The following is a 26,986-nucleotide window of genomic DNA, read 5'->3' as shown; positions in this document are numbered from 1 at the left end:
CTCACAACATTTTGATTCAAAACTCATGCGTATTTTTTGCCCAAAAGCCCCCTTTACCAGGACATTAAGAAACATGGGGTATCAGCGAATGCAGCTGTGCCGGTACAAGGCCACCAGTTATTCATACATCGTTCGTGTTCGTTTATCATAACCAACCAGTCCAACTCATCTCACATCTCAGAGAAACAAACCATTAAATCCCATCCTTTCCTTTGCCCAACAACGCCTCTCATCGTACATGCGCGGTTTACTCTGCATTGTTGACAACCCGCAACGCCCGGCGAGGACCCATGACGACGCTGAAGAAACTCGGTTCCTGGCCTTCGAGTAGCCCTTCAGTCGAGCCTCCGCTATGACTCGTTCCAGGTCTCGTATCCTCGCTGCGCTTGGCACCCCCAGACCCGCTGCTGGACCCGGGAGCGCCTGGCGTGGTATCATCTTCGTCCTCAGGCCCCCATTTGGGCTCTGTGGTGTATCCCTGATCGCGGCTAGGGCCGACCCAGCCAAAGAGGCTGCGCTGGGAGATAGCACGCTTGGGGCGGGTAGTACCACCAGCAGCAAGGGCTGAAGGGTTGAGAAGAGAGTTGGACGCAACGGAGTAGCGGTTTGATACTGCGAGGTGTTGTCTGTAGGCGTTGACTTGCCGGCGATAGAGCCAGGCGCAGAAGCCAAGATAGCAGGCGAGGGCACCAAAGATACCAGCGATTACGCCTGCAGCCACGAGACCGCCATTAACTCCACCATCGTCTCCTTCTCCATCGGGAGAAGCGGCTGCAGTACCAGTCTGGCCGACCCGTACTGTCGCTGTCGGTCCGGAGGTAATTGTGAAAACCGGGGGCTTGCCCGTTAAGAATGGACCACCGGTGGCCGGCCCCACAGCGGGGGTGGTAACGGTAGCGCTGCCGTCCTTGTCTCCACCCACGACCTTGCGTACGGCGTCCGGGACCTCGTATCCATGGGACCCAGCGAGAACGAAGTTGTCGGGATGATGGTCCGAATCGTGATTGCCGGCCTTGAATTGGTCCTTCCACTTGAGAGAGGTTGCATCGAATACGTACATGCCCGGATCACATCCGATGTCCTCTCCTACTCCACCAACAACAACCATTTGGCCATCATACATGGCGCATGAGTGGCCAGCTCGGGCAGCGGGTCTGTTGTCGTCGTTTTGGTCGACTTTGATCCACGTGAAAGAGGGAATGGTCAGGATGTACATGTCATCGTACTGCGTTTGGTTTCCCTGAGACCATGTTAGTATTTGGGTATGTCTCAAACCATGTCACAGCTTACAAAAGGAAGATTCTGTCCACCAAACATGTAAATCTGGAAACTTGACGCATCCGGCGCGCTTGCGATGACGGCACAAGGATTAACACGAACGCTGGGTGTATCTCCGGACGTTTCTTGATGGAACCATTCGGAATTGGCAATGTCGTATACGTTCAATGTGCCGAGATCCTCAGTAAATGTTTCGTTGGTACCGCCAGCAAGACCGATCAGAACACCTTGCTCGCCCCAGCCTGGCACAAACACCAAGACACCATCTGCCCTCTCAGTGAAGTTACCGGTCTGGATGCCTGCTTTTGTGATGTTACGATAGGCCCCGCTTTCACCTGCGCCTGTGCCGTCAGAGAGGCTATCGACGCCGGTGTTAACATAGCCTGGGTGTGTGAATTCAAGAAGACTCTTGAGATATACACGATCAACACTGCGCGACCAGCCTGGGGTGGTGGCCCAGTCGAGATGGCCGCCAAAGTACCAGCTTAGGCCGAGCTCAGGCACAGATAGGCCTGCTCCCTCAGCAGCACGGTGTACTGGTCGATTTCCTGGCTCTGATTCATTGCCGGCCGAGGTTTTGGGGTTCTTAAATTCGGTCCATTCTTCATCCTTGATGGAATAACGCCAGACAGACTCGGGCTCGGGATCAACATAGGGTGTATCGGAGAATTGGCCGCCATAAAGATACAGATTATTGTAATCGTGCCACAAATAACCCATAGAGACCTCGGGAGGACCGTCCGGTTTCTCGAGACCTTTGAGAGCGGGCGAGCCTATATCCCAGTCCTTAGTGAGGTCCAGTGTTAGAAAATTGTTGTTCCATGTGTCTTCGACTTGGTCGGGTTTTGATCTTGAGCGACCGCCATATAAGTAGAGTGTTCCATTCAACTGGGCAGCTTGAAGACCCCATCGTGTGCAAACCTTGGTAGGGCTGATCTCGCGTTTCTGAATGACACCAGCGCTGGCGCCATTGATATCTGAAAACGATTGGCCATTTCGCCAACTGAATGCCGGAAGTATAACGGCGATGAGGAGTGCTAACATAGTGAAGCGCTGCAGGCCCGAGACACCTGGGGACACACCCGAAGTGCTCTTGATTCTGGGTCGGCCTTTGGGGTTTGATAATATGGCGTACCAAGTCTTGGGCGATGAAAGTGATAACTGTCGAGGGCGTTGGCGGTCGTTGTTATCCTGACTGTGGTCGTCGCCTTGCTCGAGTTGTCGCTTATTGCTGGACGATTGAAGGATATCAGAGCTATCACTCAAGTGTTTGTCGTTGTCATGGGTGCCAAGTTGCTCGCCTGACAACAGTGAAGGTGCTGATGCAGAAGTGGGATAATCCAAATCGCGTTCTAGACCAACTTCTTTAAAGACGGATCTTCTGCCTTTTCTAATAGCGCCTCCCATTTTAAATGGTGGTGTTACAAAAGTCTGAGCCTCACGCAGGCGATCCGAGGTACGTTGGGAGTTAAAACGAGGCCGGACTGGAGCTAGAGATCCCGAATAGGACGGGGGAGGGGATTTAACCATTGACATCGTGACCATGTGCTCGCTTCCCTGCCTGCTTATACGGATTGGATGATGGATGGCTTGTGGCGATAACTGGTAACCAAGGGAATTGGGCGTCTCTGGGTGGCTCGGATCGGCGAGTACTATGATGTAGCCACCTTAAAGCGATACCACTCTGTAGGGATCATGTCCTGCAAGCGAGTTTTGATATGACAGAAGATGAGGGACAGGTCTTCAATGGCAAAATATACAATTGAGGAAAAGGGTCCTGGGGTGCTGAATGAGAGGGAATGATAGCAGGAAACCCAGAGAGTTCGCAAGGGGGAGTCGGAGTGATCTTTTGAGAGATTCAGAAGCTCTAATTAACTAATACAACAATGATCGACGCCTCGAGCTGAGGAACAACAAGCTTGGGCTCTCCACTTGGACCAGATGAGGGCCGTTGTGTAAATCATGTCGATTATTGATTGACAGACAAGAGACAGCCCAGACAGCGGAGCACCCCGTTGTTTCTCAGCCCCTGGCCCACTACATCATCGATTTTCCCGACAACTTTGTCTGGATTTGATTTCGATAGGCATTGAGATACCTAGGCGTGGGCAAGGCGAAACACAGCCCGTAGCGGGTGCAAGGCGCGCGTGGGGATGGGGACGCAGATGGTACAGCTACATACCAGTTAGCCAGCCAACCCGGACCTTGGTGATAATAGCGATTAGCTATGTACCAACATGTGCTGTAAATTGTACCTAGGCACTAGGCAAGTCAATTGAGCACATTTCAAACATGAGCGTTACCTCATCCTCATCTTTGCATATCCAACCGGATATAGCGAATGCAAAGCCGGCAAGGGAAACGCCTCCGCCGTTAACGAGATGAACCAAGCAAAATGCAGGAGTGAGCATTTACACACCAACATTGCAAGCGCACAAGCTTATCCGGACACGAGCCAAACCTGGTGAGTAAACGGGCCTTTCATTTCCCTGTTGATATTATTGCTCCCCAGTAAACTTGCGAGCTGGCATTTCCGGTTCGGTTGCAGTGTCGTTCATTACCAGATTCATCACGGGTCTTGGCATCGACGGTGTGATGATTGGGTCACAGAGACGTGGCGATGACTTCACATGCTCCTGGGGGTGTGGCCTTGATTTTTTTGCTGTTCAGTGTTCAGTTTCGGATTGTGTGATCGACGGACCCGACCGCGTGTTGATGTTTTAACTTGACGATCTGATTCATTGATACTGTCATGCAATGCAGAAGCATCATCTGCTTGTCCATCCCGAGGCTTGCGAGGGCTTCTTTTTCGTGTAGTAACGCAACGCAACGCAACGGTCGTGGAATCCGGGGTAAGACTCGGTAAGAGGAGGAGAGAGATGCAAATAGCAACCCAAAACAACTAATGCAGAGGAAGCAGGGATTGTAGGATGTTGGTTGCGCTGTCTTGTGTTCGATCACGATCTGGATCATGATATGAAAGATGGTGGTTGGCTCGGATGTCAATCCATCCGTTTTGCTATTGGGGCTTTCAATCGTACTGTATACTCTGGTGATAATCCCTCTGTGTGCACAGTGTGCTAGACTCAAAACCAAGATACGTTTATCACTATAATTATAGCACGTCACGCCTGTACCGACACCCAGAAGCATTCCTCGGAAAGCATAAACCCCAAGCATCAACTTAAAATCTGCGGGTTTTCCATTTCGAGAATTAGCTGCTTCAACACGAGCCGCATCAAAATAAAACAGCTGCAACTGGATCACCCATCCACTGCCGCCACCCGCCGGACTCGTGCTGTCCGCGCTGATCATGCTCTCTTCTCGTACAACGTTATCTTTAGACCAAAAAACAAGCAGGCCAAGTCGCATGTTTCTGAGCACGGCCTTTTGAAAACTTCCGTCCCTCCTTTTCGGTCCTGCGCTTCCAAACCAGAATCCTCTTCGTCCTGCTGCAGTGGCATACAGCACCGCCGCACCTCGCTTAACCGGTATTAACAGCTCCCGCCACAGACGACGCCACAATTGTGACTGTAGATCGCATTCGTGAAGATGGTATTGGATGTCACTGAGAGATTCATGAAGTGTCGCTTAATTTGCACGCTGACATGCAGTACTGAAAGCTAAGCGAGGCCTCGCTCTTTCCACAGTATTGTCTATCGCGTCTCGTACCGCCGCCTGAGAAGTTCGGTCTCCAACCGAGGCATCTCAGCAAGGTCAGAATCTCACACCGAACTCTTGGGTGTCACGGCGCGGGTCTCGGAGTTCTAAGCAGGCCCACTGACCCGGAGCGGATCTGAGATTTGAAGCCGTCTGTGTTCTTGTGGGGCTTTTGTGGTGGGACACCGGAGTTGCTCCGGACAAGGAGAGCCCCTGAAATCGGTGATCAAGTGAGGCTTTCATAGGGGGCTGTAGATAAATCTCGCAACAGATACATTCTTCTCATTGTTGAAAGAACACCCAAGAACACGATCAACATTCACCTGTTGAGACAGTTCGTGGTAAATCGGTTCTGTTCATTACATTAATCCTCGACTAGTTGGAAGTGGATCAAAGGCTACATCCTCAGCCAGCTGTGAAGGTGCCTCTGCTTCCGGCGGCAGCGTAGACTCTCCCTTGTTAACCTTGAGACCCTGCCTCACTCCAAGCTCGCGGCCGATGAACTGTAACGATTCACCTGCGGCTTCGCTCTGCTCGTTTAGCGTTGACGGTACGAGGTAGACTGCCGTCAGAGGCCATATCAATTTCAACGCGTCAAACACTGTCCTTGGTGATGGGTTGTTGCGGAAAGATGCTGGGTCGAGATGCCGATTCACTGCCTCCATGACAAGTTTTGCGCTGTCTCGAACCTGGTATACGCAATGCGAGCGCAGCACCTTGAGCTCTTGCAGGGGAATGGGAGCAGTCGGATGATGAGTTAAAAAGTTTGCGAAGGTCAAAATGACATGGTAGCCTTTTACTCGCGCCGAGTTGAGCATGTTTCGTAGATAGGGGTTGAAAACCTCATCAATGTAATGGTAGCCTGCGTCAAAAGTCGTGAAATGATCTTCGGCTTTGAAAACGATACCAACTAAATCGTAGTACTGCAGGGCAGCGGTGTCAAAGTCTCGAGCTCGAATGATATCGAGAATACGCTTTTGAACATGTGCCATCTTGCAGATATAATCGCCGACTTCAACAGCCAATCCTTCTCCTGGATGAAGGGTTTGTCTGATGGCGGCAAACCATTCCTGGGATTCCGGAGGGCACTCGAGGCTTGTCAGGAGACACCGTACTTGCTAATAGCTTGTTAGTTGGGAGTGAGATATCAGATCGAAGTGACATACCACCATGTTGTAGGCAGGCCAGAAACCCATTCTCGATCCCGGCCGTCGCAAAGAAGCCGTTCCTCTTTGCTGAAGAATACTGTATAGCCCATTGGTATGGAGATGCCACGGGTTCAGGGGCGATATGCGGTTGATGGAGCCCATAAGAAGCTATTAAAACATAAGTATAAGAGTGGCGGGAAGAAGTCATGTTGCTCACTTCATAGTTCGTTAGAATCCATACTGTCGCGAGAACGTCATCTCTCATGGCGCCCTCTGGTGTTTTGAGTGCTTCACTAACAGAGCTCAAGGTTTTACCAAGGTATGTTCCAAGTTCCTTGTCGGTCTGCTCGACAGATCCATTGTCGATAGCGGTGGGATGTCGCAGATTGGTGATGTATGTACGGGCAAAGAGATGAGTGGCCCAAAGAAGAGGCCCTTGAGGACCGCTCTTTTTGTATGTGTCATGGAGGAAATCCAAAGTATAGTAGACATTGAGAAGGATCGGGATGGAATGGGCGGTCCAATGCTCATTAAGGGATTGGGGCAGGATGAGCGCCCTTCCAGTTCTGGTGAATTCGACAAGGTCGACTATTGTGGGTGAGACAGGGCTGAATTCACGATCAACTTCTTCAGTGACTGATGGCGTGGCAGCATCTCCATTCGACGAAGAGGAGGAGGAAGATGAGCCAAAAGACATGACAGACTCCCCACGAGTCTGAGCCGGAGCATTTTGCTGAGTCCTCTTCTTCCTCTTCTTGATGGTGGTTGGGTTAGCATTGCGAAAGACAAGCTCCTGTTCATCCCGATATCCCGGACATTCAGTCCCGTATTTGATGCATCTTTGACATGATGGTCTGCCAAGATCACACTGTTGATGTCGTCAGCAATTGGAATGTAACGGGTTGATATGCTCGAGCGTCTCTCTTATGACATAACCGCGTAAGCACAGAATAAGTGGCTCAAAGGCTGCACCGACCTTGACACGTCGTGATCGACAAAGATGGCAATCTTTGCTTGGCTTTCCCGTGTTGGGCATTATTCAAGAAACGACAGGACGCACGGGTAGCTTTATGGGTAGCTAGGTATGGCAGAGAGTCATGCAGGCCCCGTTATCGTTGTTGGATTGTCAGAGTTGAAACGGGTAATCCTTTCGAAGCTATCGTCTTCGGAAAGGGATTAGCGGGCCATACAGGGCTGAAGGGTGGATACAGAGCAGGGAATACGAGCATCACGTGCGGGGAAGCTGTACAGCACTGTCTCTTACACTGTTGAAGTTTTCAACACCTTTGGTCAAGAGAAATCTCGCTTAAGATAGCCTGGATTACTCGAACATAGTCAAATCCTTGAAAGTTCTATGAAGTTTCAAACTTGAACCTGACGTCTCTCGTAACCAAAGGTACATAGGCGCAGAAGCAGAGACATCTCATGGTCATAACCCCAGCGAAACTTCACCTCTCGAACGCAACATTGGAAACATTGGAAACATTGGAAACATCATGCTGAGTGCTTTGAGTTCAGCGGCGGTCGATGAATCTTCACCCCCGGTCACAGCTTTTCACGTTTGTTGAAGATGGAAAGCTCCGTGACTTGAATATGACAGCGAAGTGTTTCGCCCTGCTCACGGACAATGGCTCATGGACTCTATCTCCAAGTAACTAATTAATAACATGCGATAACTATACCAACTCTGCGCCCTGACCAATTAATACGATATATTCTCAACCTTGCGTCCGACAGCATCGTTATGCCTCCGTTCCTAGATGCAGATTCACCAGGATCATCGAAGCGTCGACTACAGAAAAATGATGTTTGTCGCCTGGGAGACGAGATTTTAGGACGAACTAACCAAGATGAAGGCAATATTGTCCCAGAATTAGTGTTACAATGATGCCAGATTCTTGGTCGACGGGAAGGGAGAAGCCTTAGATGGAACAAATTCCCCAGGGTCTTGACTGGCAAACAGCGGGAACATATTCACACACAGGCTGCTAAGATACAATCGGGGATGTCAAATATCAACAGATATTTAGTCAGATATGTTCTATCAGACCCTAACACTTTCCACTGTATAAGTATACTATTGATATACTATAACGGTTATAGATGTCTATTGTTTTACAAATATGTACTCACATTTAATTCATAAACACAAACGATTGGGATGAACTTGAGTTTGCGTGTGATGGCAAGGGCCCTATTGTTCACCAACAACACAGGTTCAAAACACAAAAGCGTCTGGCGAATGAACATTGATCCCTGCGAGGCACTGCGAATTGCATTTGTTCCCAGCGCCTATTGTTCGAATGATTGCCTCTACTGTTGCTGCCACTGCCAACCGGCTGCCACTGAAGGCTTCTTGGGCCACTTGACGTGCACAGCAGCCTCGTCTATAACATTCTCTTCTTCTTAGTTTCTTCTCCTCTCACTTTTCTTTCTCCCACAACCACAGCAACCACACACTTTAGATCACTATATATCTCCCCCATCGCATCTTCCTCCCTCTTATTTCCCTCTTATACATACCCAATACATCTCACACTTCCTTATCAACTGCCAATACCTTTCACAGCACAAATCTACTTCCACTCTACCGAGATGAACGTTGAACTTCAAGCAAAGTTTCGCGGGTCGATTCTAACCCGCAGCTCTTTTATGGATTTCATTAATGCAGGCAAGCCTGTTTACAGCACTTTGACGAGCAATCCCTCAACCCCGGACATTGAGCCTCATTCCATTCAGCCCATGACACCTCAGGTTGAGACTCCCAAGGATAAGACTGAAGTTCGGGACACTTCATTCTTCCACACCCAAGCTTCCTCTATCGAGGCCAACATCCAATACGGCACTGTAGAGCCTACTACTCCCGAATATACTCTTGTTCTTGGCACCGAAGATGAGTCTGTCACAAACCAGTCTCCTAGAGAGCCCCTAACGACCGACAACACTATGGATGACCATACTACCACTCACCCTGCTCTTCACGATGTCACTGTCCCTCAGATCTTCGTTACGGCACCCACCACCTGTGATTCCGGTTTAGCTGAGGCCGGGGTTTGTGATTTCGAGCTTTCCGATGATGGCGAGGAGTTCGAATTTTACGATGAATTCGATGAGGACGTTAATGGATTTCCAACCCAATACCTCACCCCGGAACCTTATATCACCAAGGACATGGCCGCTCAGGCTAGAACCACTGAAATTGAAAGTGTCGAATTGGAAGTCACGGGCATTGACACTGATCCTGAAACCCATGCCCATACTCTCGACGACGATTCTGTATCCACAGAAACTAGCGAGAGCGTTTCTAATGAGAGCGGGAAGCCTACGATTTGCTTTGACGAGAGCGGAGATCTCTACCTAAAGGTGGGACAAGACCCAGGACGGATTATGCTCGTCGATTCCCGCGCCCTCAGCCGCGTGTCTCCTAGACTCAAGGAGATCGTTTCCCGTAACCAGAAAGACACCAAAGATGGCGGCGACTGGACTATCGAGCTGCCGGATGACGATGCTGTCCCTTTCACAGTCCTTCTGAACATGATTCATACACGTTTCGAGAAAGTGCCCGCCAAGGTATCACTCAAGAAGCTGTATGGGGCCTGTATACTTACCAGCAAGTATGAGATGACGCAAGTCCTACGACCTGTGGCTGAACGCTGGTTCAATGCCGTGGGTACCTCCACTGGAGACTATGGGCTCTTTTTCAAGAAGGCATATATCGCATGGGAATTGGGTTTCTCTGAGGAGCTCAGCGATATGGTCGGACATGTTGTGCTCAACTGCTCGTTGGATTTAGACGATCAGCTCGTCATTGGAGAGAACAAGGAGCGACTTTGCGACTTTGAAGGATTCCAACGAATTCCTATTCTTGGTAAGTACAAACACGTTTCTTCTCTTGAACACCGCTAACTCCCTCACAGACTGTATCACAGAACACCGCGAACTCGCTCTAGAAACTTGCTGGTATAAGAGCCAGAAGCTGGGCGAACAAGTCCTCTATAGCTCTGTCAAGGGACGTATGTGCGGCGCTTCCCATAGCCGAGAGGAAATGTGTCTGATGCTGGGCAAGATGCTAAGCAAGGCTGGCGAAGAAGGAATACTCGACCTTTTCCATTTTGGGGGCAGTCTCGACGTATTCCGGTCCTCGGATCTAGACCTGAAGACCCTTGAGCACAAGATTAGTCTCGTGGCTGATTACATCGACTTGTGTGGATGGTGCCCTGCAGTACTCGAGACGGTCGAGGAGGTTAGGCAACAACTTCGAAGAGCCGCCGATCCCCTCTACTTGAGCCATCTTCGGGCTTTGCAAATCCAAGCCGCCAAGGTTAGAATGATTCCTGGGGTCTCGGATAAAGAGGATGACGACGAGGAATGAGTTTACAGGTGAACGGGCGGTATTTGATATTTCGATTGGTGATTGGTGAGTCACATTGTGTGAGTTATTTGACAAGCATCTTCTCCTCATATTAATGTAGGATGAACAAAAGGAGAGCTTAGGCACTACTGGATGTTTATTATTGTTATTCTTCTTTCGAAGGGATGATTTCTCCATGTTGGTACTAGCAAACAGATCCAGCCGAGTATGAGCTATAGAATATCAGAGAAAGGTGGCTGGCTATATACCAAGTTTGTGCCAGAATGAGCCAAAGTCTTTCTAAACAACTCATTCGGACCTATTTCATTTGCATATATGTAAAAACAAGACCAACATAACTACATACCGCCTCTTCAAGGTAGTTAGTCCACCAATGCCCAACGGTGAATGTCAAAAGCCTTGACACTGCTGCTGACACTGCCAACTGCCGATTTTCGTCATGCACTTTGCACCGGTGAAACTGAAAGCCTTACGTACCTTGCTTCGCTGGTCTCTGTTTTGTTTTGTTTTGTTTTATTTTGTTCTTTCTTCCTTGACTCCCTCATCTTCACTCTCTTGAAGTCTTCTGTTAGCACGCTCCGAATACGCGAAGCTCGTCATGTCATCGCCTGGTGCCTCGTCACCCGATATCATCGTTTTCGATGATAACGGAGATCTCTGGCTGACTGTCGGTTCCGGTTCATCTTCTAAAATCCTCCATGTTGACTCTCACGCCCTCTGCCGGGCCTCCAAGGTCTTCCGCGCCATGCTACGGGGCCGCTTCAGCGACTCGAAGCCCGCCAACGACCTGCATCGCTGGGGAGTAAAGCTTCCCGAGGACAATCCAGAAGCCTTTGTTGTTCTCATGGACATCGTCCATGCAAACTTCGATCATGCCCCTCTGGATCTAAAGCCTCAAGAGCTCTACAACATCTGCGTCTTGACCAACAAATACGACATGACCAAGACGCTGCGGCCGATGGCGACAGCGTGGTATCAAAGGCTCAAGAGCATGTGCCAGCGCAGTAAGAAGATGCAGGCATACAGCAAGAATCTATTTGTGGCTTGGGAGCTCGGATGCCAGGGCGCGGTGGAGGAGATGCTTCAGGATATCGCCGAAAAATGCCACGTCGACGAATTCGGCAGCTTGTTGATTGATAGACATACTCGGCTGGACGACTTGGAAACTTTCAGACTGATTCCTTTGATCGGTAAGTTAAGACGACTTTCGATTTAGCCACAATTATCTAATCCCGAGTCTGTCAGATCCCATTGCTCAACACCGCGTCAAGATGCTCGAAATCTTCCATGCAGAAGGCAAGGAGATAGCAATCAAGATTCTCGCCAAACGTCCACTCTGTTGGCATACCGGCCCTTGCTCTGCTGTGAACCTTGCAGACGGCATCCCCGACAAATTCATCCAAGCGACACAAGACCTTGGGATAGATTCCTTTTTCATGCCCTCGTTGAACGCCGACCAACTTGGATATCGAGGCAGCGTGTCAAGATTGCATCGCCTATTTAAAGAAGTCGAAAGGCTTGCATTTGGAGAGCATCACCCTCACTACTGGTGCACAGGTTTTCAACGGAGCCCATTCTCAAGTATCCTCTCGGCGTGCTATCAACGACTGGACTTGATATTGTCTAGCCGCCATATGGATATGCTCATGGACCAAGCCTGCAAGATTGAGATGACGGCGTTCATGGGCAGTGATGGCAAGGCTTTTCTGGAAGATGAGGACAGTGAAGGTGATGGGAACTGTGGTTTTCGAAGCCTCTCGGTTGATACTCGATACTAATCAACCCTCAGGGTTGACTCTTTGCGTGGCAAATCGTGCTCATTCCTTGAGATTTGTTCCGAAGCCAATCACAGGAGAAACTGCAAGAGTCACAAGGGAAACGTGAGGGAAAACATCATAGGGAGTTTAGTCATTCATGTATAGTCATAGCAGCACTACGTTCTCTTGAAATCGTATCTTTCGGAAATGCACGAAGAAATTTCTCGTCATCTCCATAAACCCTGAGTCCTGTGTCCTATCGCCATTGAGGCCTTTCATAAATTTCCTAATTAGGCCGCCCCGTTCACTCTCACTGGCCAGCTCCCATCACCCCGCTTTCGTTCGACATGGTCTTAGTCACTTGAGAAGAGTGAATTAAAACGAGGACAATGCCACACGAATATTGTGTCTTTTCGTTAGTAATTCTACTATTGGCCAGTTACTATGCCCTGGTTCTGTCTTTCTCCTTTATAAGCCCCTTGTAGCCTCTCTGCCTCCTCTCTCGTCTTTTCACTTCTTCAACACCAGCACCATGGCTCACTACTCTCAACGCAAAGACATTCTTCCCCTCACCGGCGGCTGCGCTTGCGGTCTTATCCGCTACCAGCTTACTCTCCACCCCCTTATAGTTCATTGTTGCTACTGTACTACATGCCAGCGTCAGACGGGCTCTATTTGCGCCCTCAATGCTGTCATAGAGTCCACCGCCCTGACTCTCCTCCCTTCAGCACCCCCCACTATCGTTGGTTCTTCTTCCAACCCGGACCCTATCCCCTCTGCTGTTCAGCCCGCCTTTGCACGTCTTACATCCGCAGAGTCAACTACACGTGAACCTCGCTCCGAAGCCGAACCCTTGTCTGTGTGTCTTCCTACAGCATCTGGCGTGGGACAGACACTTGTTGGATGTCCTGTGTGCCATACTGGTCTGTGGAATTACTACGCGGATGCTGGGCCTCATCTGTCATATGTTCGTGTTGGGACCTTGGACAGGCCCTGGGATATTCAGCCGGACGCCCACATTTACACGCAGAATCGTCAGAGTTGGGTAACTGTCAACGATGGGAAGCCATCTTTTGAGGGGTATTATACCAGACGTGAGGACTACCTGAGAGATGATGCCCTCAAGAGGTATGAGGCGCTCAAGCCGCAGGTTACTGAGATGAAGGCAGAGCTAATGGTCGGCTGGGAGTGAGTTACGAATGAAAGTATAGCAACGATGAGAGAATAGCACAATGCAGATCGCGAATTGTTACAAGTATTGTTTATAGCTGCGCTCGAAGACACGCAATGTCATTAAAGCCATTATCATTATAATGCTCCAAAGCAGAAGACACAGCTTCTGTATTCAACCTCCGCCCCAACCAATTTGATATATACACAAGAGATCACGCTCAGTGGCCCATCGCTCAGAACCTGTGCTGTAGCCACGCCGGCTATGAACTTTGAATTGCATGCAGTCCTACTCCATCCGTGATCACCTATCCCCTTGACCAACAAAGACCTGTCCCAACTTGTGCCCTATGGCAGACTAATATATGATATATGTAACAAAAAGAAGCAAAGCAGACCAGTTGTTGCTCGAGAACGCCTTAAAATTGGATGCCAAATACAAGTATAGTTGAAAATCTCCAACAAATGAGAAGATCACTCAGAGCGATCTGAATTCATACCAGGTCCCTCATATCCCACATCTAAGCCCCTGGGACCGGTTGTATGCAAAGAAGCCGTGAAATCACCTCAGTGATGTATGTTTGTGCGAAAGCAAATATGACCATGCTCATAGTGAACGCATGCAATAAGGCAAGGGAATCATGAGTAAGAAAGAACGTATTGCACAATGTGTAGAGTGCTTGGAAAATGAGCTTGTCTCAGGTGTCACAGCTTCTAGCCGCCAACTTTACGGAAGCCCTCCACTCCAAGGATAGGTATCTCAACGTCGCCAAGGTTTTCCATTCCCTCATCACGACGACGCTCAACGAAGTTGTTGCACTCAAAAACAACCTGCGCCCACTCGGCGAGCGAGCGTCCAGTATAGACAGAATTCTTGACGTACAGGCCAATTGGCTTGACAGGATCCACCACAGCATCGGTGAAAGAGCCCATGTTTGGGTTGGGCGACGGTGACGGTGACGGTGATGGTGAAGGCGAGGGGCTGGCTTTGATGCTGGGTGTTTGAGGGGATTCGTCACTCAGGCTCGGAAGCGTGACCTCAAGCTTCCAACTTGGAGACCCATTTTGCTCATCAGTTGGGCTCAGCGAATTTGCGTTCCTAGCATTGTCGATGAGCCCTTGCTGGGGGCTGCCAGAGAACTTGCGTGTTGGCGCTGCATATCCAGCTGGCACAGTAAAGCCATTGACTCGTAAAGGTCCACTAATGCGAGTCTGTGCAGGGCCGGGAAGTCGAGGGCGAGTCAGGAAACGATCTCGAAGAGGTGCTGCCTGTTGTTGCCAAGCAAGAATAAACTTGAACACATATTTTGGCTCCTCGTAGGTTGGCTGAGAATACAAGGAGTCATCTTCAGATGGACGGCCCTTGTTATGATTAACATTGGAGTTCCTATTCGTTTGGGCGACACCAGAAGAACGAGACTCTGCTGTCTCACGACGGACAGTCTGGAAATCATCGTCCCAACCAGCGCCTGCACCCGCATTACCGCCAAGAGAAAGGACTTTTCCTAATAGTGACCATCGTTTCCTTCCGTCATTCCTAGACGGGTCAGGAGGCAGGCCATTCAGAACGCTTGTGTCGCTATTAGGAAGTTTCGCGAAGGAATCAAAGCTACCCATATATAGCCCAGGCTGGGGAACATTAATCTCTTGGCGAATGATCATAAAACGTTTGCCGGGTGCGGGATTCACTGGGGCAGTTGAAGGGGGGATTCGCTGTTCTTGTTCGGCAGTGTGCTTTATATGCAGATAGTGAGACCACGTCGTCTGAAGTCGCTCAGCTACAAGAGCAAAGATTTGACTATTCCGAGTTAGCAAGCATCACAAAAGCGAAGCGAGGGCGCCTTACCCATCAACTTCATCCAGCGTTCCCGTATCTCGGCACATCCGCCAGCACAGCAAACGCTGGTAGTAAGCCCGAACCATTGGGCACCAGTGGTTGAAAAACTCATTAAAAGTCTCCTCGGTGAGCAGCCAGTCCTTGCATACGGCCAATTTGCGCACGGGGTCCTTCGAAATGGCATCCCAGATGGAGTAGACCAATGCCAACATTCGAATCTCAGACATGGTGTTGAAAGAGCTCATGACTTTCTGGCAAACGTCAAACCAAAATGCCCAGTCAAGATAGCTATTCGAGCAGTCAGGATCTTCAAACTCGCTATAGAGCACGAGAACTTCCTCCAAGAAGTCGCACAGGGTGAAACAAGCAGGATGGTTGTATTTCGACACCTTGCGGGTCGCAGCCTTCATCATGGTTGCAAAGGTCTCTGCAAATGTGTGACGAGCGCCGGCGATCTCGGTTGATTCAACTGAAAGGAAGTCTTTCAACAGCATGATGCATCGGTTTTCGGACATGCCTCTCATAACGTTGCTGACAGGTAATGGCAGAGCCATTGCGGCATCAGCACCTGACATAGAGTCCATCGCAGGAGGGCTAAAGCTACCGTCCATTGGAGACTGACGGTGAACTGTTGTATCCAGAACGTAAAGAAGCTGAGCTTGAACAAGAGCAAATGCAGGAGACCTAGCCTTTTCGAGCAGGGGCAGTCCAGAGGGCATGAATTGCTCAGAGAGGATATGGAAATATTTGCAGAAGATGAAGAATACATCTGTGTCTCGGCCTTTCCAGCGAGCCGCCCAGGGACCTGTCCAAGGGATTCTAGACACCAGCATAGGCAATCTGGGAACCTTCTTAAGGCCATCCCACATACCCTTTGGCGATGTCCAGGCGAATACCCCAATAGTCGGAGGGAATAAAGCAGCAATGTCGTCGCTCTCCCCTTTGTTCTTTCTTGGAAGGCCAAGCTCATCAGCTACTCGTCGAATGAGTTCAGGGGAAAGTCCCCAGAGTCTGATCAGGATATCTGCAACGCCGGGTGCGAAGAAAAATGCATAGGCACAAGCCTTTCCAGCAAAGTTAACCAGGCTGACTGGGACGTGACGGAGCGAAAGCTTTTCAACTACAAAACCCATTTGCTTGACCAAGTTGGAAACAAACATAGTCCTAACATTGTGTTCGGCTGACTCTTCTAAGAAAGCCGCTTGGCTCGATGTGACAGAAGAGGCGGAAGAGGTGGTCAGAGATCGCGCTCGAACGCGCTCAGCCGGAGATCGGTTGATAAGAGGTAGGAAGTATGATGTAGCTTGTCGCCATTCGTGTCGCGTCATGAGAAGTGTCGCGGCATCGAAAAGAACCGGACGATCAACACCAGGGACAGGCTGGGGCGCCTGACCATCCAGCATTTCCAGGATTGCAATCCACCACTTGTTCAAAATTGTCGCCCTTCGATCGACATCTTCGGGGTAGAGCTTCTTGGTGGACTCATGATTCATCGTGTTTCGCAGGAATGGGAGAAGCTGTGTTTGAACCTGCGACATTCGCTGGGCTGTGCTCTTGGCAAGGAATCCCTTGAAATCCATGTCAATGGCCTTGAAAGACGACCACAGGACGTCTCTTTGTTGAGGTGGCATCTCGACGGACGCCGATTCATCGGTCACGGTTGTAGCGGAGGTGGTGTCGCAGGTGGAAGATTGCGGCGTACGTTCTTCTGCAGCGATAATCGAAGCTGGTGCTGCAAGACTTGTGGCCGAAGAAGTGCAGCTGTTGTCCGAGTCGGTGCTGGTATTGAGCTTTGACAGGCCAGCTTGTTTCGATTTGAGCTTTGAAAAGTAGCCGCTCGCTCGTGAAAAGGCTTTAGGACCAGCAGATTTGAGTGAATCAGTCGACTTGTTCTTGTCTGCCTGTTCGACGGTCAGACCAGGGCGTTTACGAGTCTTTGTAAGCTTGACTGATGTTGTGCTCTCGGATCGATTACGCCCAGATGACTCCTCGTTGTCCTTGGCCGAGTCTGCATTCTTCATGGGCGACGGGGAGCGAGATGGCCTCCATGACCGTTTGGCAAAGTTTGCGAAAGATCCTGATTTTGTCATCGTTCTCTGTAGGGGTTTCAAGTCTCCAATCGATCCATCGCCAAATTTCTTGTCGCCAGCAGAAGTTGTCGGTCGAGGAGGTTCTTCGTGAAGATCTGTTGTGCTCTTGGAGCTTGATAGCCAACCGCGGGTGTCTATGAGCGAGCTTGTTCTTTTTCGGGCATGTCTGGTGCGTGAGGGCTCCTCTGGAACCTCTTTTGTTTCAACGATTGAAGGGGTTGACACCGGTGCCGTCTTGCCAGCTTGTTCCCCTCCGAGGAAAACAGTTGTATCGAGGTTGAACTCGACATTAAACGTGGGAAGATCGAAACTTGGTATTGATTGAAGGTCGGACACGCTCTGGCGGTGCGGTGATTGAGTGGAGGAGGATTTATCGAGAGATGATAGCGAGAGAAGTTCTAGATCGGGGCTAGAGTGAGACCGCGGGAAGGAAGACGTCGTTTCCACAGCCGAAGCCATGATCATAGTTGAGCCTCCCATCTCATGACAAAACGATAGACAAATCAGGCAGCTCTCAGCGAGAGAAGCGTCCCGCAGGCTGGTGCTCCTCTTGTTGGAAACCCGACCGTATTAAAAAATCAACAAAGCAGATAATTCTGATCTCAAATCACCATTATTCGATGCTACTCTGTCCGGCAGAGGAATGAGGGTTATAGGAGCAAAGGTATGGGGTTGCAATGCGGAGGAGAATGTTCGAGGTGGTTTGAAAGAAAGAAAGACGAGGCTTTCTCAGGGTTTCCATAGGCAAACTGCGAACTGCGAAGTGAACTGACTGGCTCGTACTGTACCATAGAGTACCTGGGCGTCTGCTAGCGTGCTGCAGCCTGCAACCTCCACACCACAGGATTGATGGATCGCCACGGACTAGCCGGGGGGAGCGGCAAGACGGAGGAGGTAGGTGGTGATTGACAGGGTGCCCCCCCTAGAGAAGCGACTAAGAGAGTCCGAAGTCTCCGTGCGGTTGGCCTTGTACCAGGCTGTACCGTGGAAAATGAGGCTATGCCCAGAGGGGCGACGCGCTGTTGTCAGAACGGGGCCGCGCACGGAATAAGAGATGAAATATTTTGTTGGTTTTTTTCCTTCCAGTCTGTCTCTTTTTCTCTCTCTTCTATTCTGACGGTGCGTATGATTGGGGAACCAGGCTAGAGATTTAAGATGTATAGCTTTCGAAATTGATCTCATAGAGGTCGTGGAATGAGCGGAGGTGCTCCAGACACAAAACGTTTGCTGCAGCTTCAGCTCAGCAAATGAATTATTTGAAGAATTAACGAGTACCTATCCAATTTTGATCAACGTCGGCGAAATGAACAAAACGTCATTGATAAGACAACGGGGTCAGAGCACTTTCTTTCTTTTGTTTCTTGTGTCATTGAATTCCAATCTTTCGGGAAACAACCTAGAACATTGAATCACATCACACAAAACAGACCCGGTGAAACGTCTGACGACAGTGCGCCCGCTATCATGGGTTGTCTAAGGCGCAAGTTTAATAAGCGTATCCAGGACTATTGAAAGAAGACTCGCGATAAAATCAAGGCACACAGCCTGCAGGAGAGCTAGTGCGCTGCCCTCATGTCGAGGAGATACGATTCGTTAGTCTGCCACACTTTACCTCTATACAAAAGCCAGGGGTGCAAAGCCTGGCGGTATACAGAGCTGAAGAGGCACAGATGGGCAGACGGAACCGAATGCAACCCTCAAATGTCTTGTAGGCATTGACAACTAAGCAATGAGATGCAGTGAGATGCAGTGAGATGCACTATGTAACTCATGTTGACATGCCTCGATCATCATGATCCAAGTTTATTCCGATCTGTGCCATGTTGCGGTCTCACTGCTATCCATGACCTAGCTATAACATGGCTAATTTATCCCCACGAGGAACCTCCCGATGGCGGTGGAGGAGGCGTAGAACATTGGCTTTATATGGCTTGTGTCTCATTACAACTTGATGACACGCCTCGAAATGATCGTCTGTATCCCGCTTTCACTGGCGAGTGACTTGCTTCTATGAGAAGCATTACAAGATCCTGTGTTATCATCCACGAGTCTCTAAAACGGGTGTTTCGAGTACATGTTGTTTCCAAGTTTTTCAGTGACATGCTATCAAGCTTTCCTCACTATAGGGGGACGATTCAAAGTAATATAACCCCCTAACTCATATTGTTACCGCCAGTTAAGCGCGAAATTGGAAATAGCCTGGGCTTGCCAGATGAAATCATCAATTTGTCAGTCAACCGCTGTCGGGCTGAGGTTTTAGTTAGTGGATATGAATGAGCCAGGGCCATGACAACTGACAGTGGAGCTACACCGTTGAGGCTGACTCTTGTGGTCTTACAAGGAGGCAGTGGCTGAGATGGACACAGCAACGGGCTTCATGTCTGGGGTTGAGATCTACAGCTTTCTACTGAAGGATACGTACTGATATCTAAGGTAAGGTATGTAGACAATCTTATATCGATACCATTGTCCGTAATTCCTGTCCAAGACATCAGATCGTTGAACTTGACATGTGCAAAGTTAAGCAAAGCTAAAAAAGTCCTCAGAAGAAGTGGAATTTCTGGACATGACCGAGATTGTGGACCGACCGCAACACCACACGGGCAGCTCCAACTGATAAGGGAAGAAACTGTCCATAAGCTTATACAAGGGCGGATCAGAACAGGCTTCTAAATCGTATACGGATAGTCAATGGAGAAATCACTTCATTATTAGCTGGACCTGAATTGAAAACTACAGCCGCCATTAAAGCGGTAACGAATCCAATCGATGCGCCCATCGTCATCCGTACCCGCCGGCCATAAAATAGACCTCTTAGACGATTCTTATGACCAGTCTAGAAAGCCATTTCCCCAGTCGTTCAGCATTCCCGACTTGTTTAGTCTCCATGTTCAGTAATTTTATCATTGGTTGGCTCATCATCAAGTACATATTCACAAACTGATAAGATACGGATTTCGGAAGGCTCATACTCCGAGCAAGGGGTCCATTTGTCTGTCCATGGACATTGTACATAGGAGAGCTCATTTCTCACTGGCCCCCACCCAAAGTACCTCAATGTATTCATTGTCAATAAGGTATAACGTGTTGATGACGTTCCTTAATGTTATCCAGGTGTCTTACCTGATCAAGCTTAGAGTCTATGCTAAATGCTCAATGGCCGCGCCAAATACTGATCCGGCACATGGTAATTTCACAGCTGAGAACAAGCGCTGTTGGGGGGTTATTACACCAAAATGTTTCTCTTCGAGTCTTGTCTTACTGCCAGGGGGGTTTGTCTCCCGCTCGGCCATTATCGCTAGCCCAGCATTGAACATGTCAACGCAGAGGGTTGAAGGTCAACTTTTCACATTCGATATGCGGTGAAAATGATGATTCTACGCTTTGTATATCGGCACGTGCTGAGCCCATTGGTCTACTCTTCCGCTGGGAACATCTGGGTATATCAATGTGGCGGTGACGAGACTTCTCCATGTTATTATCCCCAGTTTATTCCTGTGCTTACTGCGACTCGGCTGCGGCTGTGGCTGCGAGGCACCTGTGTCTGACCACTACTGCAGATTACAGTGTGAAATGGTCGGAATCACAACATTGCAGCAATAACCCTCAATTCGATTTCCCTTACATGCATCATGCTGTTCAACTCCGGAATACGGCTGGCCCTCTTGGTAGCCCCATTCTCTCAGCTGGGCCTGGCTATGTCCTTGATGGGCAATTGATCCGAGGAGATGAACAACTACTACCTGCAAGCCAGACGCACATAAGAATAACACATGCGCTTGTGAGAATCCCTGGTCGGCTGAATCCGAGGGAAACAGAGTTCCAGCTCAATGGGCCTGTGGGCACCATCCACGCCGTGCGTTGGTCCGTCACAACAAGGACAACCCCTAACACGGCGTCGTCTTTTCTTCCACCGCATCTTCCTTCTGATACCAAGACCGCAAGCGTGTGGTGATGCGGACTTTTCATCAATTTGATGGCCGCCCAACAAGGCTTGTCTGACTTGGCTCGAGAGTATTACCCAATACGCGACCTACGACAATTGACCCCGCTGCCGTTCTATCCTTGGAATAACAGAAGCGACTTGGCAAATTAAAGGTTCATAGTCTCAGACTTGGCAGTTTTGCTCTCGCGTTGCATGCTCATTCACAGCCATCTCGGCGGGTCACGATACAGGGCATCAGGTGGCCACACGATACGACTGACCTCACAAACACCTTTCAAATCTGTGCAGTTCTCTCGGAAAGCTTCACTTGTTGACAGTCACATGCGCAATATAGTCGCATGTACCCCTATCTTCATGCACCAGTGTCCGTGGGATTACAAGAGCAGAGGTGTTTGGTAATAGTAGGGGAATAGCAATCTTGGCACGATAAAGTTTCCTTCAGCAAGGCGAGCATTGAAGAGCTCATTTGCTGTACACACTAATGCCGTTCGCAGTTCGAATGCGCTTCACTGTTTCACCGGTACTAACCTTGGTTGAGTCCTAGATACTCGTATTAAAGATCTCGTGCTATCACGACGTCGAGTTGAACCACATATGAGTCGCTGGTTGCATTCCTCGTGTTCGAACTCTCCAACGAGCATGATGCTGTGATCTAGAGATGATCTAGAATGGATCGTAATGATAATGTGGTGCAGCTTGTTGGTGGCCAGTCATTTGACACTCTTGGGGAATAATTCACCGAAAGTTGTTGAAGGGTTGAAATTTTTCGCGAGAATTCGAGGTTGATAAGATGGCTGGTTGATTACGTAATTTATAATATGGGGCTTTGGCTAACTGCGATTGGTAGCCTTCACGATGGTACAGGAGTGCCATCTCAGCAGGAACGAGTAGGTAATCTGCAGTTCACATATTGAGTTTCTTGATAATTAAGGTACCACTAAACGCTGGTACGTAGGTTGGCTTGACACATTTATACCTGAAGCGTTCTTGTGTATTAGGTACTTACTTAGGCAGATTTTATGCCGGCGCGTTGTGCTTGCCAAAAAGTTGGAGAAAACCGAGCATTTACATGAACGAGTCTAGTTCCAAATTCCATTGGCGTTAGACGAGGCATCCATCAAGACGCCAAAGGTGAAAATTAAACGGTTTAGATAACCATACCGTGGAGTTTCGAAAAATAAATAACAGAACACCAATGCAGCTAGGTAATGATGTGAATATAATTGCCTTTATCTATCTTGCTGAGATATCAATAAGGATTACACACATATACCATAGTAAAACGTCGAAACCGTTAGCAGGCGGACAATTCCAGGGTAGCGGAAGCACATGCAATAATGACCATGACGTCACACGCTATCATGCTTAATTAGTAGCTTAAACAGATACACAAGTTTATAGGGATGAAATGGATAATGTAGGATAATGGAAGGAATAACGAAGCCCGTCCAGAAAGAGGTTATCAATACATACTACTAAGTCAGTGAATTATGCATATAATAAAAACCAATACATGATCCAATGAACTGCTGCGAAGATCTCTCTGTGGGCTTAAGATTGGATGGCATTGGGTGTGGGTTGTTTGGGTTTCATGTCCCCCTCCGAGCGGGCAGCTTGTTGAAGCTCGTCCATTGCCAAGCGATTCGTATTGGATCGTTCGTAAAACACGGGAATTTGAAGCACATGATAATGATCGATTCTTACCCATTGGGTCATCGGAATTCGCGATGCAGAATACTTGCACAGGGGATCATTACCCCGTCAACCATTGCTTATTGGGAAGGGTTCACACCCTGGCCAGCTAATCTAGGGGACAACCACCAAATCCCAAATGGGGCTTGGTTCTCAGATGGTGTCTTGGTCCTCTCATGGATGATCCAAGGGATCACGTCCACTATAGCCGATAGCCCAATAAGAGACATGATTATCTTCTTGGCGCCATCTCATCCTATCCAATTCCCTGATCTCAGTTTCGGTATAATTTAGCTTGTGCCTCGAATGGAGCTTTGTTGCTTGGGAAAGCAAGAAAATGGACCGACGTTTATGTCGCGACCAGCTGATGAAGGACCCAAAGCAGCATTGGCTTAACATCATGAGGTACATCTTCTCTTCTGCTTGGTGGAGAGGTACTGCCACTTTCATAAGGTACCAAGTGTAAAGTCAGGTAGGTACGGTAGGCAGGCAATCGCAACTCCCCGTGACCCCTGCACCGATGTGCTCTGGCTGCACCTGCGTCATCATCCAGCTGTGCTGTACCATTGCCGCTGTCTTACATTTCTTTTTATTAGATTGGCCTTTTCTGCCGTCAGTCTAATTTTCGAGTTCTTGTCCCAAACATCGTCAGGTTCTCTTCTGTAGTTTTCATATCAAAGTCTTCTTGGACTCAGCAGATGATAAACAAGTCTTTCGCCTTCAATTCTACCGTTGTCTATTGTCGCGTTCAGCGATAAACCGCGTCGTCAATTTGTCGATCGCATACTGCGACAACTAATCCTGTGCCACAACAAAACCTGGAGGCCTCCATATCTACCTACATACCTAGGCAAGAACCTGAGGGCCAGCGCTCAACTCCAAATTGCGATCATACAACAAAAATGTCGGAGCCAGGAGGCAAACCTACGACTACCGAGTCGCAACGAAATCCTTATGCGTCGGCCAGCCGCTGGCGACACCAGGAATCATCTGCTTATGCTGCACATGCTTCACAGCTCACTGGCGATGGCGCACCACGAGACCCTCACCAAACGACCGGTAACGTGGGCGAGCTTGCAGACTTCCTAAACCAGTCCCGCATGGAGCCAGAAGGCGACAATCGTGATACGGAAAAGTACAGACCCATTACCGCCGCCGCTAGTGATATCAATGGAAGCATTGCAGGTGACAATGTAGGGCAGAGCCATGCTGGTCAAGGCGCCCGTGGAGAAAACGCCCCTGATGGGAAGACGATCGTCTGTGGTCCTCTTCTGAACTATCGTCGTATGAACGAGGGACGATGGTATGGGAGCGTTCTTGTCGTGGAAGGTGGCAGAAAATTTGGGACCAGCATTTGACCCTGAAAAGCTGTTCAGCCATGAAGATGGCTCCATCAGGAACGACAATGGGGTTCAAGAGGAGATACGTGTTGACGAAATGTCTTTACAGCGCAAACCTTCTGGAGCTTTCGATGTTAGATGCCCAATTCAAGCTACACAGAGGCCAGCTATATCGAATATGCTTTGCCCGAATACGCTTCTCGACAGCACAAGCGAGTACAGTTTTCGTACTGCGAAGACCGAGTCCATGCGTATCATGTTCCACTCGTGCAAGTTTCAGTGTTGGAACCGACGAGGAGGCTTGGAGCGGACCGGCGCGTGGAAAGAGTGGCACGAAAGCACGCGAGATTCCTTTTCATGTCCAATGGTTGGCTGGTGGTGACCAGATCTACAACGATGGCATTAGAGTTGATGTCCTCTCCGCCCGTGGACTGTCATGCAATCCGAAACGGAGAAGCTCGTTCCCAGAGACAAGCGAGCAGAAGCGACGATACTACCTCAAAAACTAAAAGCACATAAATGATCCCTTTGCTGGGTCACGGAATTCCCGACCAATATCTAGGGATGACCACGACGTGAATTGGAAGGCTCTGGCTCTATGATGCCCACAATTGCTCATAGATGGGTCTTGGCTCATATGTCGATCTTCATGCAGTGTGATATTCCGCGGTATCGATGCTCATAAATATTACATGCTCTTCCAGCATATATCCACCTCCTCCATCGTATAATTTAGCTTGTGCCTCGAGGAGCTTTGTTCTTTGCTGGAAAGAAAATGGACCGACGTTTATGTAGACCAGCGCCCTGAGAAAGCGAGCCCAAGCCGATCCTAATCAACTGAGGTACACCTTGGCACCATGTTGAGTCCCCAGTATATCGTCGGCAGCGACCACCCCGACCCTACGTTGCTGAGCGCTCACTCAACATCAACACGTGGCCCCGATTGCTCTGCTGGATTGACGCTCGAGTAGAGGTTCTTCAATTGGGTCTGTTTTTTCTGTGAGCCTCGGTCAGCTAATGAACTGTACAGCGCACTCGCCATCAAATCAATTATCCCGAGACATACAAAAAGGTCTTCCAAAGGCTTCGTTCGGAGCTTGAAGCAGCATCAGCGGCAGGAGAGTCAATTAAACACTTGATTCTCCTCCTCGGAATTCCGATCGCCTATCCCGTGAGTAAATAGATCCAGTAGGTCGGAATGCAAACAAGCTAAATAATGTGATGTAGCGCTTGACTTGGCTTGAAAACATCTTCCGCAGTCCTGTTATGGGTCCTATCAAGATCCTCAACAAACGGTTCGGACTCGGTGGAAGTCTGTTCAACCAGTTCGACGGTAGCATCGATCTTCTGGATGATCTGGATGACCACTACACTGCCAGGACACACAAGAAGGAAAGACGAGAACTGATGGTTGAACTTCAAAAAATATCTGCCGAGTTCAACATGTGTGACAATCGGAGGTGATTTCAACCTAGCTGCACAAGACGAGTCGTTTCTACTCCAACCCAAGCCTGGTTCCGGTTGAGGAGGACCATCGTACATGGTCATGTTATCTCGTCAGCCATGTCAACAAGACCACCCAGCTTAGCAAACTCCTGGCCAGAGAACAAGATCCACAAATGCTAAGACGGATGAGAGTTGGATCGTTCAACAAAGCCCGGGCGACTCAAACAAGACGGCCAACCACAAACTGACAATGCCAAGCCGGAACTTTGCAAACCATACCGAAAACTCGCCAACAATCCTGAGGCCCCAATGGCAGCATTGACGAGAACGGACGAGCACAGAGAGAACTTCATGGTCGATGGCCAGGTACTTCACGAGGGAGAGGTTTGGCTGGAACAAACATACAACGGCAGCATCGACCCCATGGCGGTCAACGACGGACAACTTACCTCGCTCTTCGCTGGAGATCAACCAGCTGACAACGGAGAGACGAAGGAGAGTACGGCTTGACGGACCATTGCTCAACTAGACATCGAGACGAGCCCATGACGCTAGAGAGTCGGTCACGTCAGGCAGCCAGCATTAGGGAGGACTTGGGCTGATCAATGGGGGGGGTGTCAAACACGAGACTTAGATTCGGGCCGGTGTTTCGCTCATGCTGAAGAGCAATATCGACTGGGTCCAACGATTATCCAGCCGGAGAGCCGGCTTGCGACGCGAAAATGGAAGATGTGCACCCATGTTGAGTATGTCACCTGGCATCGGCTGAGAGATCCCTCAACATGACTAGTTCGACCGTAAGGTGGGCATTCCCATGCGGTAGCATTCATTGTTTCGTTACCCGTTCGGCAATTGCCTCAACATAAAAATGCACTGGTTAAGTTATTCGGCAACAGTAGGCTGTCGGATCTGCGGCAGGAGATGTCTTAAAACATTCATGAATATCGAGACGAGTAACGTGATAGAGTCATGCTCAAGCTAAATAATGTGATGTAGCACAACATGTCTTGAACGGACAGTTGTTCCTGCCATCAGCACTCTTGTGAAGCAGATAAGGAAAGATTTCTTCCCCACTTCCCCAGTCAAAAGAAGACGAGAACTGATGGTGAACTTCAAAAACTATCTGTGCCAATGAGGAGGTGATGTTCACCTAGACTGCAAAGTCCCCACGTCGGAGTGCGGCCATGTTACAGGTACGCCATGACAGTCCAGAGCTTACTCCTGGCTGGAAACTGGGCAGAGGCCAAATG

General features: G+C 49.3%; 7 protein-coding genes across 7 annotated transcripts; 4 read left to right on the top strand and 3 right to left on the bottom strand.

Annotated features, from left to right (window-relative positions):
• Positions 1–4: 4 nt before the first annotated feature.
• Positions 5–2,814, bottom strand: FOBCDRAFT_284079 (uncharacterized protein; the record flags this gene model as incomplete). The annotated part of the gene is made up of 2 exons (XM_031182470.3): positions 5–1,240; positions 1,291–2,814. The coding sequence occupies 2 exons, from the start codon at positions 2,812–2,814 to the stop codon at positions 248–250; spliced, it is 2,517 nt and encodes an 838-aa protein (XP_031043238.3). The 3' UTR covers positions 5–247.
• Positions 2,815–5,236: 2,422 nt separating this feature from the next.
• On the bottom strand, positions 5,237–7,217 carry FOBCDRAFT_5818 (uncharacterized protein). Its single transcript, XM_031182468.3, has 4 exons — positions 7,063–7,217; positions 6,304–6,954; positions 6,105–6,254; positions 5,237–6,056 (listed from the first exon to the last, which is right to left on the bottom strand). The coding sequence occupies exons 1-4, from the start codon at positions 7,120–7,122 to the stop codon at positions 5,298–5,300; spliced, it is 1,620 nt and encodes a 539-aa protein (XP_031043236.2). The 5' UTR covers positions 7,123–7,217; the 3' UTR covers positions 5,237–5,297.
• Positions 7,218–8,681: 1,464 nt separating this feature from the next.
• FOBCDRAFT_122565 (uncharacterized protein) lies at positions 8,682–10,458 on the top strand (the record flags this gene model as incomplete). The annotated part of the gene is made up of 2 exons (XM_059607757.1): positions 8,682–9,954; positions 10,004–10,458. 2 exons carry the CDS (start codon positions 8,682–8,684, stop codon positions 10,456–10,458), a joined length of 1,728 nt encoding a protein of 575 aa, XP_059466600.1.
• Positions 10,459–11,056: 598 nt separating this feature from the next.
• On the top strand, positions 11,057–12,236 carry FOBCDRAFT_267568 (uncharacterized protein; the record flags this gene model as incomplete). The annotated part of the gene is made up of 2 exons (XM_031182466.3): positions 11,057–11,648; positions 11,704–12,236. The coding sequence occupies 2 exons, from the start codon at positions 11,057–11,059 to the stop codon at positions 12,234–12,236; spliced, it is 1,125 nt and encodes a 374-aa protein (XP_031043234.3).
• A 457-nt stretch (positions 12,237–12,693) lies between these two features.
• FOBCDRAFT_314304 (uncharacterized protein) lies at positions 12,694–13,407 on the top strand (the record flags this gene model as incomplete). The annotated part of the gene is made up of 1 exon (XM_031182465.3): positions 12,694–13,407. Exon 1 carries the CDS (start codon positions 12,748–12,750, stop codon positions 13,405–13,407), a length of 660 nt encoding a protein of 219 aa, XP_031043233.2. The 5' UTR covers positions 12,694–12,747.
• A 692-nt stretch (positions 13,408–14,099) lies between these two features.
• Positions 14,100–17,777, bottom strand: FOBCDRAFT_122547 (uncharacterized protein; the record flags this gene model as incomplete). The annotated part of the gene is made up of 2 exons (XM_031182464.3): positions 14,100–15,183; positions 15,232–17,777. 2 exons carry the CDS (start codon positions 17,775–17,777, stop codon positions 14,100–14,102), a joined length of 3,630 nt encoding a protein of 1,209 aa, XP_031043232.3.
• A 6,075-nt stretch (positions 17,778–23,852) lies between these two features.
• Positions 23,853–26,246, top strand: FOBCDRAFT_267565 (uncharacterized protein; the record flags this gene model as incomplete). The annotated part of the gene is made up of 5 exons (XM_059611405.1): positions 23,853–24,253; positions 24,327–24,423; positions 25,321–25,461; positions 25,518–25,700; positions 25,995–26,246. 5 exons carry the CDS (start codon positions 23,853–23,855, stop codon positions 26,244–26,246), a joined length of 1,074 nt encoding a protein of 357 aa, XP_059463874.1.
• Between the last annotated feature and the right edge of the window lie 740 nt (positions 26,247–26,986).

Source organism: Fusarium oxysporum, chromosome I, assembly GCF_013085055.1.
Source record: "Fusarium oxysporum Fo47 chromosome I, complete sequence".
NCBI lineage: Eukaryota > Fungi > Ascomycota > Sordariomycetes > Hypocreales > Nectriaceae > Fusarium > Fusarium oxysporum.
Note: the sequence above shows the minus strand (reverse complement) of the source record. Positions and strands in the feature narration are given on the sequence as shown.